Genomic DNA, 16780 nt, shown 5'->3' with positions numbered 1-16780 from the left:
ACACGTAAATTGTTTTGATTTCAAAAATCTCGATGTCGTTTTTTTGCACAAAATCTATATAGATAAACAAAAAAACACACCTAAAATTATTGATCAAAGGAATCTCTGGTTTTATTTTGCAGAAGTTGTTTTGATTTCAGATTGACGTACGTGTTAAAATTGTTGTCAAAGGACACATACACAATCGCAAAAAGAACTCGGTCTGTTTTCATGTTCCTACAAGCTAAATGAAAAAAAAAATGGTGTGAATGACAAATTTGAGTGAAGTTGGTGGAGGTGAATGATTGACGGATGGAATTTGAACGAATGGAACATGAAACAGGTTGAATTGAATTGAAATGCAAGGTGCAAACACAATGCCCTTAAGGAGATTACACTTTGCATTTTCTTTTTCGATACTTTTTTTTTACGTTAGGTGTGTTTTTTTGTTTATCTATATAGATTTTGTGCAAAAAAACGACGTCGAGATTTTTGAAATCAAAACAATTTACGTGTTAAAAACAACAAAAACTTTATCTGTATAGATTTTTGAAAAATCCAGATAATTATCCAGATTTTACTTTCTCTCGATAAAAACAGTAGTGCCAAGGTAGTTTAATTGTTGTGTTCATACAGAAATATCTGAAAATATTAACAAAAAAAAAAAAGCGGAGAAAACGAGGTTTGAAAAAAACTCTCATAGAAAAAAATAATCAAAAATTTGTTTGACATGGTTGCATTGAAATGTTAATATCTCGAGATATACGCAATGCACTTTTCGGATAAAAGTCTTAAATGGATCCTGATAAGATTGTTGAACAGATATGTATATAAAATTACCAAAGTTTTTTTCGAAAAATTAGAAATAAAAATAAAAAAGTTTTCACATTTGATTTAAAAAAAATCGAAAAAAAATTCAATATGGCTACCTTCAAACGCTTATAACACAAGAACGACGCAACTAATGGTAATGGTCATGGTCTTAAAATGTAGCTAAGAATATACAGATAATTTTTGGTTTTTTGTGAAAAAAAATTTTTTTTAATCCAACATGGATGCCATGGCCATATGAAAATTTTTATTTGCATCCAACATGGATGTAATGGCCTTCCCACTTCGGAGTTAAAATAAAAAAAAAAAACAAAAGCAACATTTTTGACAGACAGCTGCCAAAGTATATGTACAGTGGTGCCAAATGTTTGCATGGATTTCAAAAATCTCGATGTCGTTTTTTTGCACAAAATCTGTATAGATAAACAAAAAAAACACAGCTATTATATATTCCTGTGTAAAAAGTGTAGTTAATCGTAAGAAAACAACAACAAATACTATAAAAAATAAAGAAACTATTTTGGTATTATTGTGTTCAAAATTGTTGCAAATAAAAAAAAAAAAATAGAAATTGGCACTCGAATTTCGAGGGCTGGGTCGGCTAGTTATTATTATTTTATTATTATAAAAACCATTATGATGCTTAGCAACTTTAGCCTTAAGAGTTCGTGCGAAACATTTTATTTTATTATTCAGAAAATTTCTGCTGATGTCGTTTTTTTAAAATATGTATATTTATTTTTAAAATTCTACAATAAATATTTACTTAATTTTCATATTTATTTCAACTTCTGGCATATTTGTATACTAATAAAATTTAGTTTAGGTATACCTAGACAGCAAATTAATGTCTGTAGTTTAAAGTGCTACAAGGTGCCCATGACTTAAGCTATGCTAGTATGCATTAAAGAAATCATCCGAGTCACTGCGGCGTATACGTACTTTTTTTCAATTTTTATGTAGGTAAATAATATTACAAACTACAATAAAATGCAAAATTAGTTATTGTTGTTGTGTATCCATATTAGTACACCTACACTTAGAATAATTTCTACAAAATAAGGTGAATTGTGCTTTGGTGTTGGTACTTTAAAGCAAACAAAAAAATGTTTGAGCGATGTTTTAAAAAGTTATAAGACCTACAGCAGATTTTTGGTGTGTATGATAGCAAAACATCATTGGTATTGATAACAAAATTATTTAAAAAACTGCATTTTTATTGCACTATGATTTTTAAAAGTCTCCACTAGGGAGTATACAATTTAAAGACATTACAAAAAATACCAATGATTGTTTTTGTTTTGCTATCACATTACAACTAAAATCTAATGATAGCTTTCCGTCTATCTGCAAATAATCTAAAAATATTATTGACATAAACAGAAAAAAAAAGAATACATTTTCTAATTTTCAAATGCATTCGAGAAACAAAACCTTACATTTTATTTGTCAAATCATCAATGATTTGTATTTATTTATTTTGTCCCAATATTTCCCAAACAAAATAATTAATTGCCAACTTTTCTTCAAACATTCCCACATAGTCAAGTGAATTCATAAAATTGTGATATCGTATGCATTATAAATAGTCTCCATTTATAAATTGATAAAATATTGAACTGGTAAATAAAATTTATCCACATTTTACAAATTTACACAACAAAATAACCGTAAAATCTTTTACATCAATTATAACAAAATATTACATTTTCATTGAGCACATCAGACAATTCATTGTACAAATATCATGCAAAAGATTGATGGCTTGCCAGCTTCAAGCTTTTTGGTTTATCCACCAAAGCCAATACTGCCACAAGCTATGAAAAACATATACCAATAGCAGCCAACTGAAGCAAAAACAACAACAACAACAATAAGAAAGAACTAAATAACAAAACAAATCCAAGCCTAACGAGTCTACTCAGATCGTTAATTGGCAAATAATTGTTTGCTCTGACAGTGCACTTCTACCCGAAAATGCTTTTGCGAAACGACACAACGGCTTAGCAGCAGCAAGCCAAATAATTCCAATCTGAAAATCCATATCCAGGAGGCTATAAAATCGTATGCTGCTGGAGCTGGAATAGCTTCACAGTATGATACTAGCCACACGCAACAGAGCTGCCTTTACTTTACATTGGCATCACAATTTATGATGTGTGTGTGTTTGTGTGTGTGTTATAGTCAGGACAGAAGGAATCTTGTGCACCGAAGTTGTTTGCTTTCACAAAAATGGATGCAGCACCAAGACCGGCTCCGGAACCACAGAATGAATGTTCCCATTTGCAGATGAACAAACAAGTTGAAATCTGCCCCCCAGGATACTCTCTCTATCTCTCTCTTTCTCACTCCTCTTGTGTGTGTTGATGGACAAGGATATTTTGGAATTTCCGTCGGTCGGTCAGCCATCCAGTAGGCATATGTAATTTAAGTTTAACACAATTTGCCTCGACCAAATGTGAGTCCTGCCAAGGTAGGTAGAGGTAGTTGGTCGCTTTGTCAAAAAGAGTTTGAGGAGAGAGGAGGAAGCATACTCGGATAAATACACTCCCAGGGCCTTTTTTTTTTGCTGTTTTGAATGAATTGCTGCTTATGGAAAATGGTGCTCGTTCACACACTTTCCCCACACACATACACAATGACGTCGTCGTCATCCTGGCAAAAGTCCCGTTCCCATCCCGGTATACCTAAAGCTTGGAAAATGAAAACAAGCATCTCCTAATGAGCCTGAGAATTCTCGGTAACGGCGGAGGAAACAACCGGAAACATCGTTGAAAATGACACTGGTGCAATGGAATCCCTCAGTAAACTCGCATAGGAGAGCAATTAAACCAGCAGCAGCAGGAGCAGAAGCGTAGCAATGTGTAGAGATATGAATACGAGCGTTTTGTTGGTCCCTGTCCTGTTTCACTCCACTCTCGTTTGAATATACGAAACAGCAGGTATGAAAGCATTTTATGAAGGGTTGTTGTGTGGCGAACGAATAACTTTTTAGGAGGTTTTTCTCTCGGGGATAAAGCTGGTGCTGGTGCCGGCTAAGGTAGGTATAGATTTCAATGAATTTTTATACAACAGAGGTCCTTTACAATGTGAAGGAGGCACCTCAGCTCGCAGAGCCTCTCTCTTCCTAATCCCGATGGCATTTAATGCATTTTTTTTTTCAACTTCTTTTTGACCCAGGTTTTGTGTTGTATCTCTCCATTTACACAGGCAGACAAATAAATGTAAGTATGTGCACCATATTCGTATTAAAGTTTCGCATCAAAATGAAAAGTAAGATAAATTATTTTAAATAAAATTTATTTGGCGCAATGGTAGCACTGGCAACCAGCATAACTAACATTCGTGGTTTCATCTTTTTGCCATCTTATTTATGTATATACAACATCCCAATGTCCAAATAGACAAAACAGATAGAGAAACGTTTTTGTAAACTTTTTTAAACTCAAAACATATTTAAAAGCTTTTGGGGGATGTCATATATACGAGTATATAGTGTATAATTGGGGTATAAAAAGTTTGCCCCTTGAGGGGGTTTTCTGTTTATCTATAGTAGCCATTGTGCTAAATTAGTGGAAGCCACATCAACATAAATCAGAGTGTAAGTTTTGTGTGCTTGCAAGTAAATCCTGATTAATGGTACGATATCTAAATTGAAAGTTGCATTATTATGAAAATGGCCAAAGCATATAATAGAGAAGGAAAATTAATTGTTTATTGTGGAATTATGTTTGTTATTTGAAATATTTTGTAGTGGAATTAGGTATTTGTTAAAAGTTGCAAGTTTAAATTATAAATTTACATTAAATACGAGGTGTTCAAAACAATTATGTATCAAGTACGTCTTAAAATACAAGACAAATAAAGTTGAAGAGATTATGTGTTAAAAAATTAAATATTCATTAAAAAATCTCAGAATTTCCATTTTCCATTTTTAACTTTATTAACATTATATTTTGGGGTTATGATTTTATTACTCTTAATTACTTGCCATTTTTAATCATATTGAACATTTATTTTATGCTTTTTGAATCAGTTTTTAATTATTATTTGTCTGTAAGGACGAGTTGCACTAGGACAAGTTTTGAAAAAAAAAGTCACACACAATAAACAATTTACGAGTACAAAGCGGTTGGAAAAATGGCAAATATATATTGATACCGACATTCAGATGGTGAACAAATTGTTTTTATAAATTGGTTCTATCCCTTGCTATCGGAAATAAAATTCTCATAATTTGGAAAAAAAATAATAAATAACTTTGTTTTGTTAATAATATAATTATCTAGAAATGAAATTTAAAAAATACCTACTCCCAAGCCAGTTTTCGAAAAATTTATCGATCATAAAAAAAAAGAAAGATTTAAGTTCATATTAAATAGATACAAATTGGTCGGAAGGATTAATGATCTAATACATTAGCATGAAAACACATGTACTAATCAACCGAATGACTCTAAGGATCAACTATTATGTTGCCAGATTTTCTAGTCGTTTTTCAATATAGGTACCTGTTCTACATACAATATCGTCATTATGCAAAAAACCTTGTCCAGTGTTCATAAAGCTTGCTTTTTATGCTATTAACAACTGGAAACCTGATACTATACATATGTCTGAAGCTTATTTTAAAATTTTTTTAAAATAGAAGTTCCTTTAGCATTATTGATATTATAAAGGAGTTTTAACTAGTTTCTGATAAGTGTCAAAAAATGACAAAGCGGGAACTTTCCATATTATATGTTCGGGGTATTGCAATTTGTTTGGAAAACAGCCTTGATCTTTTCGAATTGATTTGTTGTAGGTACCTACGAAATGTTTGAAGTGATATCAAAAACGTGGCATTGCCGTGTTTTTGGAAAAAAAAAATATTTGTTTGTATATTAAGTAAGCAGCTCAACGATTGTATTCAATTATTTTCAGCTTCCTTTGACAAAAGTTTTGAAAAAAAAAGACTGCAATGATTTATGCATTTCATTTTTCTTTTAATAACTACCAGGGGCAGACTTTTTGAAGTGAAAACTTCTTTAGTATCGTAGTGATTTGAAACAAGATGAAACGAAAACGCGACACGACTTCAACTTGTTATACCTTTTTTGTTTTAATAGATAGATGAATGAAATTTGTACTGTAGATAGGTAATTAAATAAATTATAAATGTACACAATTTCAATTAATTTCATATTCAAAATTCGGAGATAACGGTAAAAAGATGTTCTTTTCCAACACACGTTATATCTTTTGATCTAGTGCACATACAAATTTGTTTTAACTTTAATACGCATGCTGATAACATAACCTTTTATTTGATATATCAGACATAACGGTACGTGCTCTACAAGTTACACAATCTTAAATTGAAAAATACCTCAAAACACCACCTGTGGAGATCTGTTGGCGATGACCAGATACCAGTGTAGGAAGTACTGTAATCTCAGTCTGGAAATTCGACATGGTTGACTTTAAAAAATTCTAACTTCTCTTGTAGACATCTTTGAAATAAGATTTATGCATCATTATACAAGGTGAAACAATTAGCTTTCACATGGTATAAAATTTTTTATAGGTTGTCAAACAAAAAAATTGAATTAACAGCATGAGAACATAAAAATAAATGTTTTTTTTTTTCTTTTTTTGATTAAATTTCATCGAGTTTAAAAAATTCTAGCTCTTTTTGTAGATGTCTCATAGGCTTGATCGATATATATATTTTGAGCTAAGACAATAAGCTTTCAGATGGTGTAGGTTGTTATAGGTTGTTAGGGAAGAAAATGGATTTAATAGCGTGAGAAGAAGAATACGCGTTTTTCGCTTTTCTTGATGGAAATTGATCGAGTTAAAAAAATTCTACCTCTTTTTGTAGATGTCTCATAGACCTGATCTATATACATATATATTTTGAGCTTAGACAATAAGCTTTTAGATGATATAAAATTTATATAGGTTGTCATATAAAAAACATGGATTTGAAGGTGATAGAATAAAAATTTTTTGCAAGAAAAATGATTTTTTAAGGTTTCACTTCTACCACGTGTGAATTGCACACATGATTTTTTTTTTTTAAATTCCCACGCCTCTTTCCCCCCCAGATACCGCACGCGCTGGGGTCCATTTTCACCGAGTACGAAGACATTTGCGGATGATTATCGTATCGGCACTTTTTAGTGTTTTTTGAAGGTAAAAACAAATTAAAAAGACTAGGTACTTTAAATTACAAGACCAAGTACTATTACCCAGTCATGCACTTTATTGTATTATACAACTTATACTTTTTAACTACTATGCAAGTTAAGTGTTTATGGCAGAAAAGGTGTTAAAGTTAAAAGATTGTTCAAGAAAATTTTCAAATACAAAAAAATTAACCTAATCGTTTGGATTTAAAGGACATATTTTGTGATAGGTAATCAATAAGAAGAAGAAAAATTATTGTTGTTTTTCTGAAATTATTATATAAAAAGGATTAAATGGAAAAATGATAACGATTGCATCTGACCAATTACCTAAAAGCATATCTACATATATTTTTGTTTAATATTTAAGAAAACTTTCATTTATTCTACACATTTCAAATACATATTTTTGACGTGATAACGTCTTATAAATCGATGAACCATGTCAGCCACCACATAAAAGTGACGCCATTTTCTCCCGTTACACTCTCGCACTTTTGCAGTGCGGCAAAAAATTTAAATTCAAATTAAAAATAAACTATTAGAGATACAAAAATCTTCTATAGCTTATTTGAAAAATAATAACCTATAGCTTAATCCAAATGAAGGATTTTTAATAGGATTTAATAGGTAAACAGGGGTAAAATGGAAAGATGAAGTTTGGGTTAAAATCTAAACGCGAAGTCGTAGAGAATAGATAGATGAGATTAATTTAAGAATAACTGCATTTAAGAAAAAATTCTAAAAACATTTGAAACTTAGCTATAACGTTTTGTTTGGAATCGTTTAGTGAGTTTTGACTAAATAACGGAAGAAACAAGTTTTTAAAAAACTCGTTTTTTGACCGCTTTTAACCGATTTTCATCGTTTCTTATTTATCTTTTTTTCTTTAATAGATACAGGAATAAAGTATATGCAGTAATGATAGACCATGACTACGACTCTATGTCTGCGAAGTTTCAATCATTTTCGTAAACACAATTTTGAGAAAGCGGTAAAATAAAATTTTAGAATTCAACAGGTTATAACTTTTGACCAAGAGCAGATAGAAATTTTATTAAACTTTTATGAGCATCCTGATACAATTACATGGCTGACTTTAAAAAATTCTAACTTCTCTTGTAGGCATCTTTGAAATGAGATTGATACGTCATATGAATGGTGAATTAATAAGCTTTCACATGGTATATATTTTGTATAGGTTGTTAAACAAAAAAAATTATTCCATAGCCTGAGAACATAAAAATAAATGTTTTTTTGTCTTTTTAATGAAATTTGATCGAGTTCAAAAAATTCTATCTCTTTTTGTAGATGTCTCATAGACCCGATCGATATATATATTTTGAGCTTTCAGGTGATATAAAGTTTATTATAGGTTGTTACATCAAAAAAATGAATTTTTTTGTGATGGAAATGATTTTTTCACTTTTTTCATCAGAAATGATTGTTTTTAATAAATTATTTTAATACTTTTTGCGCATTGTAAAAATTTAAAACCTGTTTTATTATTTAGAAGAAATATTTGGCTTTTTAGTGGTATAATTTTTTTTGTAAGCTTTTAAAATAAAAAAAATTAATATAATGAGAAAAGAAAAAAGGTAATTTTGTTTAGCTTTTTCTTGTAAATTATGATTGTTTGAAATAAATAAACGCTTCAAGTGACTCATTTTTAAAGCACACAACCTGTTTTCTTATGACGTTATCACGTAAAATCATCGTCCGTAAATCGGCTTTACAGACAACCTCTTTTTAATTAAAAAATACATATATTAAAAAAAAATCAAGTTCGCTGCTCAAATCTTTTTTTTAGACAAGGCCAATTATACTTTTACACTTTTATGCACACTTTTTATGCAAAAATATATACTTATTATTTTATTGGGAAACAACAACATTTTCTTGTAATTTTTTTTTGTAAATCAAAAAAAAAACCTTAATTCAAAAGATATTGATATTAAATGAGATGTATCAAAGTATTATTACAGCATCAGTGAATAATTGAATTGCTATAAGAATATTTTGTTTTAATTGGTTGATTGACATACTTTTAATAAAATTATTGTTCCTTTCTTTGTGATCTTTTTCAGATAAAATAATTTTTTCTAAGCAGGCCTTAGTTTGATGATTTTTCAAGACATTTTAATTGAAGTTTTAAAATATTTAAGTCAACCATTACAAGTTAATTGAGAGTCATAAGAAACATATTAAGATTGTAAAAGTTTAAGATAAGTATTTATTTTGTATATATTTATTAGCATTTTTTTAATAATTATAATAATTTTTTAACTATTTTAATAATTATAAATTTAAAAGTTTAGTGTTCCGTGGCATGATGGTTAGTGCGATGGACTATGGCGACAGAGGTCCTGAGCTAAATTCTCAGCCTCCACCACCAAAAACTCTTGCGATGAATTGAAAAAGCTTCCAAGAGTTTCATTGTCTTGAAAAAGTACATCTCTGTATAGCCTTTGGGATACGGCGGTAAACTGTAGGTCCCTTCTATTCTTGAAAATTAATTACACGCACACAAAAATGGTTAAGAGTTGTAACTCACTAGGCATTGCTCCTCTAAGAGGTGTTGCATATATGACATGTCCTGCCACAATATTTATATAGTCTTGAAAAAGAGTGAAAAACACATCACGCGAAATGTCGACGAAATTAAAGAAAATCATCAAACTAAGACCTATAGCCTGCTTTTAATAAATATATTCGTCTTCAAAATCTTATTTAACAGCAAAACATAAAACAAATTCACAAATATTTAATTGGTCAGATAAACCCCAGTTAAGGCTTATACCTAAGAATAAAAGTTTTTTATATTGACATTTATTCCTCCAATAGTCTAACTGACGATTGAAAAATCAAGGCTTAATGTATAATACCGAAAATGTTTTTCAAAGCTGCAAATATTTAAAAGTTAGTTAAGTTAAGAACTAATAACAAGATAATTCTTAAAAAAAAACTTAATTTTATTGGGTACCAAGAATTGAGCAGATACTGATACGACTTCTTTCATATTGAAGTATTTAAAGTGGCAATTTTCATATTTTATTAGAAAACGAATTATATTGGTTTCAACAATGAAAACTAATTCTCATCGAAAGTGTTCTTAGATTGTTTTCCTTACAACTGTTTAGTTAGATTATTCACATGAAGACAAAATACTAAAAAAAGCTGAATCAAATTTGATTTCAGATATCATTCAAAGAAATCTTATTTAATAGATATTAGATTCGGCTAAGAAAGGCTTATTACTTGAAATTTTCGAGTAAGATTTTATTATTCTAGTTAAACTATTGAAAATTCATCAATTAACTCCAATTATTAAAAAAAAAAATACGTAGTAAATTCTGGTTTATATATACATATAAATATTTTTCAAATTCAAAGAACTCGTTATCTTAAAACCAAAATATTCAAACCTACCCACAAAAGCCTTGAGTTCTATTGAATTTCTAAACAAAGGCATACACACATAACCAAACTCTTTCTCTCTCTCTCAATATTCACCTTAAATAAAATATTGGTTTTACCTTTTAAAATGAATTTGAATAAACTTTTCTCGAAGCTTTCTCTGTTATTGACACACACAAAATGCAAGTCCTTTCTTATAGCAACAAAATCCTTAATTTGAAGACTTGGGTTGAAATGTTATCATCATATTCTTCTCTTTGCAAGTCTATGAAACCAAAGATTTCATTCTTAACAATTTCCGATATCTTCCTTACGGTCTACCTTTTCTATTTTATATGCAATCACCACCAACCCCACCCCCTCAACTGTCTCACCCATTTCTATATATTATTGTGAATTCCGGAAAACCTCCCACATGAACTAGTTTCACTTCAAACTCTTTATGCAAGACTAAGCCACAAAAACCACTCCAGCACCAGAACCAAACCGACACCCCGGAGAGAGAGAGAGAGATCCTTTGAAGGAGTATTTTCTAAAAAATATATATAAAAACCACAAAAAAGTGTGACTTACCACATATGCTGCAGACGAAGAACATCCAGAGAACAATGCCCATCCGAAGAACATCCGCCTTTTTGTTGATCATAATGTCCATGGCATCAATTCCTGTTCGAAAAAAAGAAATAAACAAAAAAAAAATGAACAATAAGAAAAAAAGTATTATATACTACATATATAAATTTTATTTTGGACACAAAAAAAAGGACCATAAAGATCCCCATGGATGATAAGGATGCGAAAAAATACAACAACAACAAAATGGTAGAAAAGCGAGAGAAGCACGAAAAAAAAGTGAACATTAAAATCGCTTATAATTCAAATAATTCATCTGAATGTTTTTCTACCTCCACGAGCAGAGATTCCAGAAAAAAAAAAACAATAAATAATCTTCAGGTTTATGTTCGGTCGTCTTCGGTCGTCGGCGACCAGTGCTCAACATTGCTGCTTGCTTGCACCCTTATAAGTTAGAGGTATAGTTTTCTGCCTTTCAATGCTCTACTTTTTCTTTTTGTTTTTTTTTTTACAATGTCCTGTGCCTTTGCAACGTGCTTTCTTTTTCTTGTTTTTTTTTTTTTTTCATTTTGTCCAAGAAAATGACCGAATTACTGGTACCACCCAGAACAACAATAAATTTTCTTTTTGTGATTACACTCGATTTTTTTTTTTTTTTTAGTTCGTTTATCCCCACGACAGAACAAAGGGGCTATCCATCTCACAGTTTTGTCTTTTTTTAGAAAGGGGAATTTCATAAAGCTAGTTGTACTCTTAAGATGAAAAAAAAAAAATAATTGAAAAAAAAAAATATCTCATATTCAAGACTTCTAACATTTCTTAAAGATTAGAGTTATTTTAATAGAAAATATATTTTTCTTCATCATTATTTTGCTAATACAAAAAATAAATGATGCAAATAGAAAATTTGAATGAACACGTACATATTTGGATAAAACCTAAAATATTCGGCAAACACAAACTAAAATAACTTCACTTTCGCAAGCTTTCAAGAAAACTAAAAAGAAATTTAAAGAAAAGAAAATCATAAATAAGAAGGATGTTCATCATTAATTAATCTTCTTAACCTATGTAGAATGCAAAAGAATCTCTTATCAATACGTAGTGTGAGCGTTTGGCTTTGGAAATTATGGATTTGAACCGAACATTATTAGACTGAAGGAGTTTTAAAAGAACTCAAACAAACTTTTATTTTATTTTATCGATGATCCATGGCAGCCACCACAAAAAAGTGACGCCATTTTCTCCCGTTCCACTCTCGCACTTTCGCAGTGCGGCAAAAATTTCAATTCAAAATTAAAAACAAACTATTAGAGATACAAAAATCTTCTATAGCTTATTTGAAAGATAATAACCTAAAGTTAAATAAATTTGAAGGATTTTAAAAAATTCTATCTTTAAATAGGGTAAATAGGGGTAAAACAAAATTTCAAAAAATTTGCTATTTTCTAAACGCGACAATGTAAAGAGTGCAATTTTTTTTAATCAATAGATAAATTTATTGCAAGACTGACAATGGTATTGAAAAAGCTATTAATGGTTTTCTAAAACTAAAACATGAGGTAGACCTTTGACAAAGTATTTTGGGGTATTTTTGGGTGAGTTTTTATTTTTTAAATTTTTTGTAGCATTCAAAAAATCTCAAGCTTATAGAACATTAGTCTATGATTGTCCGCATACATAAAGGGGAAAACAAGTTTTTTTCTCCCAAGTTTTTTGACCTTTTTTAACCGTTTTTTATTTTTATCTTTTTTTCTTCAATAGATAAATAAATGAAATTTATACTGTAGATAGATAATAGCCAGGACTGTATCTGTGCAATCAATTTTGTAGTCACAATTTTGAGATAACGGTTTTATTATTCAACAGATTGTATCTTTTGATCTAAATCAAATACAAATTTGATTTAACTTTATTGAGCATCCTGATGATGTTACCTTTCATTTGCTATATCACACATAACTGTACATGCACTACAAGCTACACAATGTTAAATTAAAAAAAAACTTGCGAAATACCTCAAAACACCTGTGGAGATCATGAACAGCCACCAGTGTGGGAAGTACCGTAATCTCAGTCTGGAATTTCGACATGGTTGGCTTTAAAAAATTATAACTTTTTTTCTAGGCACCGCAGAAATAAGATTGAAACGTCATATGAAAGGTGAAATTATAAGCTTTTTATGATATAAAATTTTTTATAAGTTGTCTAAAAAAATTGAGTCAATAGCGTGAGAACATAAAATTATATGTTTTTTTTTTTTTGATGAAAATTGATCGAGTTCAAAAAGTTCTAGCTCTTTTTTTAGATGCCTAATAGACATGATCGATATATATATTTTGAGCCTGTTTTCTTACGACGTTATCACGTAAAATCATCGTGCGGCTTTACAGACAACCTCTTTTTTTAAGAAAAAGAAGGACAGAGATAGTTTTAGTTCACCGCAATAAAAGGTTTTGAATGGTTTTATATACGGTTTTACGAACAAATCTGATGGGCAAAAATGTATGATAAAACCTGAGTTTTAGTGGAGGTTTTCGATTTTTTTGCGAGAACCGCATTTAAGCTCAGTGGGAAAAGGCTATTATAGGTTGTTCTTATGCGTTTGTCTTATTAGTTTTTCGAGCTTCTTGTTAGGTATTATTTTCCTATGAATACCAAACTACTTTCCCATGTTCTGGTTGTATGAATTTCAAGTTTTTTCCTAAACTACATAGTTTCAAAATTTCTTATTTTAGATGTCAAAACGAACATGAATAATACCTACCAGTTATTGAAAAATTTAATTAATACCAGTTTTGGGTTAAAAATAGTTTCAGTTGGAGTCAATAATATGGCTGTAAGGGGCTTGAAAATTTTTTGAAACTGTAATATTACAATTTCATGAAGAAATACTCAAGTGTTCAGGATTTTTTGACCTCATATTCAAAGGCAAATACAACATCAAATGCTTTTCTTAAAGTCTGCTGTCCCTTTTATTTAAGAGAAATCTTCACTTGATTCCGCTTTTAATTTCCAAAAAAAAAAAAAAAAACAATTCTAGTTCCTATTGTTATCAGTCATTTTTTAAGTAAGAAAATTAAAAAAAAAAAGAAGTGAAAAAGTTTCATTCCTTCGTCAGTTCACAATCGATTTTATAAGAATAAAATGAAAAGTTCACTGTGACGTATGCGTGATATTTTCTCTTTTGAACAAAATAATATTTTTTTTTTCAATTAAAAAACAATCTATAAAATTATAAAGTTTATTTATTACTGTCCACAGAATAATTATAACCAAAAAATTAGGAAACAGTGTCGAAAAAATTAAATTCATTCTATTTTTATTTTTTTTAATGCAATTTTGGTGAAATTCTTCATCTTATTTTATTAACAAAAATTGTTGCCCAGGCGATGAAGAAAGCCTTCCGCAATAAATTTTGCGAATAAGCACCTGATGGAGGTTTTATCTATCTATTTCTTTTTCTATATAACAGAGGTGGTAAGATGGTTGTCTTCATAAGTCGTAAGACGGCTTATTACTTTGCTTATTCGTTGTAAAAAGCTTCAGGGAATAAAAGTAACGTTTGCTGGCCGCCAAAGTCATTTTCAATGCCACGTGGTGTAAGTACGAGTATAATGAAGGGTCGTTTGGGATTTGGTGAAATAAGAATGAATCGACTTGCAAGAAAAAGAGAATAAGGATGCTTCCTCTCTATATAATATTGTAAGTGTTATATTTCTATTTTATAAAGGTATGTGTGTGTAGATTTGTAGGTTAAATCGAGGTGCGGCTCGCGAGAGTGCTTAATTGAAAATTGCCCATTACTTGTTATGAAAATCTTATTTAAATGGAAATTGTTTTGTTAATACCAAATGAAAGGTGTGAATGAAACTTTGTTATGTAGGAAAGTAGGACTCTTCAGGAAAAGAACAATAACTGTTCAAATGCAATAAAAATTAGTGATGGGAACTATGGAATGATTTGAACTATCGATAGTAAGTAACTGAATAATTTGAACTATCGAATAATTAATTTATTCATTTATTTGAATAAAAACTATCGAATAAAAACTATCGAATAAACTATCGAATAAACTATCGAATAAACTATCGAACAAACTATGGAATAAAAAAAAACTATTCGAATGAAAAAAACTATCGAATAAAAAATCTATTCGAATGAAAAAACTATCGAATAAAAAACTATCGAATGAAAATAGTAACTAAATGAATGAGTGAATGAATGATTTAAAACTATCGAACGAATGAATATTTAACAAATATCGATAGTTTGATATTTTTTTTTTTCGATAGTTCCCATCACTAATAAAAACGCGATTTATGGTCCGTTGAAGATATAATTTTGTCCAACATCAATAAGCTTTAAAAAAATAACTTAATTCTTTCTAATCTTTTGATGAATTGTTCGTCTTAAGAATAAATTTATTCTTTCATGAAATCCTACAAAAGTAGACATCATCAAAAAAGATACATTCAAACCAAAAAAAAATATACACGCCAAGAAAAAGAAACCTACTGTAACTCTATCTTGAAGTTAAAAATCACTTCTTATAACGAGACTTAAACAAAAAAGTCGTTGTCAAATCTTTTTTGCCTGACAAATGTGACTTGTACCTAACTAACACAAAACTTGTCTGAACGAAAGGCAAAAAAAAACCAAAAAAAAAGGATAAGGCAAAAAATAACCAGGTCTCCACCTTGTGCGGACAGGCAGGCAGGCAAGAACCCTTTCCCCCGGGCAACACCTTTAACCTCAGGAAAGTCTTTCTTTTCTCTGAATTATAGTATAGTTGTTGTCCTCTATTTTCTCGGCTAAACGCAATGAAAGATGGCACCATCATAGAGAGAAGAGAGTAGAGGACCTCACACAATAAAGAACCGAAGAAACGAAGCTGCACAGCCACAAGACACAAAGTTAGTTGATCACAATAGAAAAACTTTTCTGATAAAACTCCTGTACGGAAAGAACCGCTTTATACGTTTCCAACTTACTACTTTCCTTCATACATATATATAAAAATAGAGTATATATATTTTTTTAATGGTGTTTCGAGAAAACTACAAACATTATAAAAATAGGATGAAAAAAATATACAACAGAGGGAACGAAACAGACAAAAAAAAAAGTGAAGCAAGTCAACAGAGGGCATCAGTGTAGTTCAACGCCGCAAAAAAATTGGAAAAAAAAAAATACAGAAACGAAATAACGAGAACACAATTTTGTGGCAAATAGGAAAAATCTCAACTTCTCCCAAGATGATGCAGGAGGCAACACAATAAAAAGTTGAAACTAAATAAAAATACAAAAAAAAAAAAAATTGAAAAAACTTGGAAAAAGAAAAACGCTGGAAAAATGTTGGGAAATGTTTGAGATTTTTCCATTTTTCCATTTCACTAGATGCAACGAAATGTTTCTTTCTCTCTCTCTGCTGGGCAAAGTATATTACACTTGTGTGTACAACATGTTATATTGCAAAGTAAGGACTATTCTGCGGGTTGATTTCTCCTGGAGGAGTTTTTTGCTCCCTGAACATGGATGGAGTAAACTAGACTAGGGCCTGAAAACAAGACATGTTAAGCTTGGTTTCAAAAGATCATGTTGATGTTTCTTGCACTGGGCTAGTTTACTGACCATTTGGCAAGGAACTCCAAATTCTTATTTTCAAAAACATGCAGAATTAGAAAAGCAAAAGGTTTTAAGAAAATGTTCATACAACCATGCAGAATTTCAAACTTAATTCGCAGTAATGAGTTTTTATGAATTAACGCTTGAAAATTAAAAAAAAAAAACTAATGATCTCACCCTAG

The 16780-nt window shown here is 30.1% G+C and overlaps 1 protein-coding gene across 1 annotated transcript in view; it reads right to left on the bottom strand.

Moving 5' to 3' along the window:
* Window positions 1–16780, bottom strand: part of LOC129915391 (uncharacterized) — a 463244-nt gene that overhangs the window by 334617 nt on the left and 111847 nt on the right. The window contains exon 2 of the mRNA XM_055994903.1: window positions 10971–11063. Within this exon, the coding sequence (XP_055850878.1) occupies window positions 10971–11052 (82 nt within the window). The 5' untranslated portion in view covers window positions 11053–11063. The remainder of the gene's footprint in view (window positions 1–10970; window positions 11064–16780) is intronic.

This window comes from Episyrphus balteatus, chromosome 3, assembly GCF_945859705.1.
Source record: "Episyrphus balteatus chromosome 3, idEpiBalt1.1, whole genome shotgun sequence".
Taxonomy (NCBI): Eukaryota; Metazoa; Arthropoda; class Insecta; order Diptera; family Syrphidae; genus Episyrphus; species Episyrphus balteatus.
Note: the sequence above shows the minus strand (reverse complement) of the source record. Positions and strands in the feature narration are given on the sequence as shown.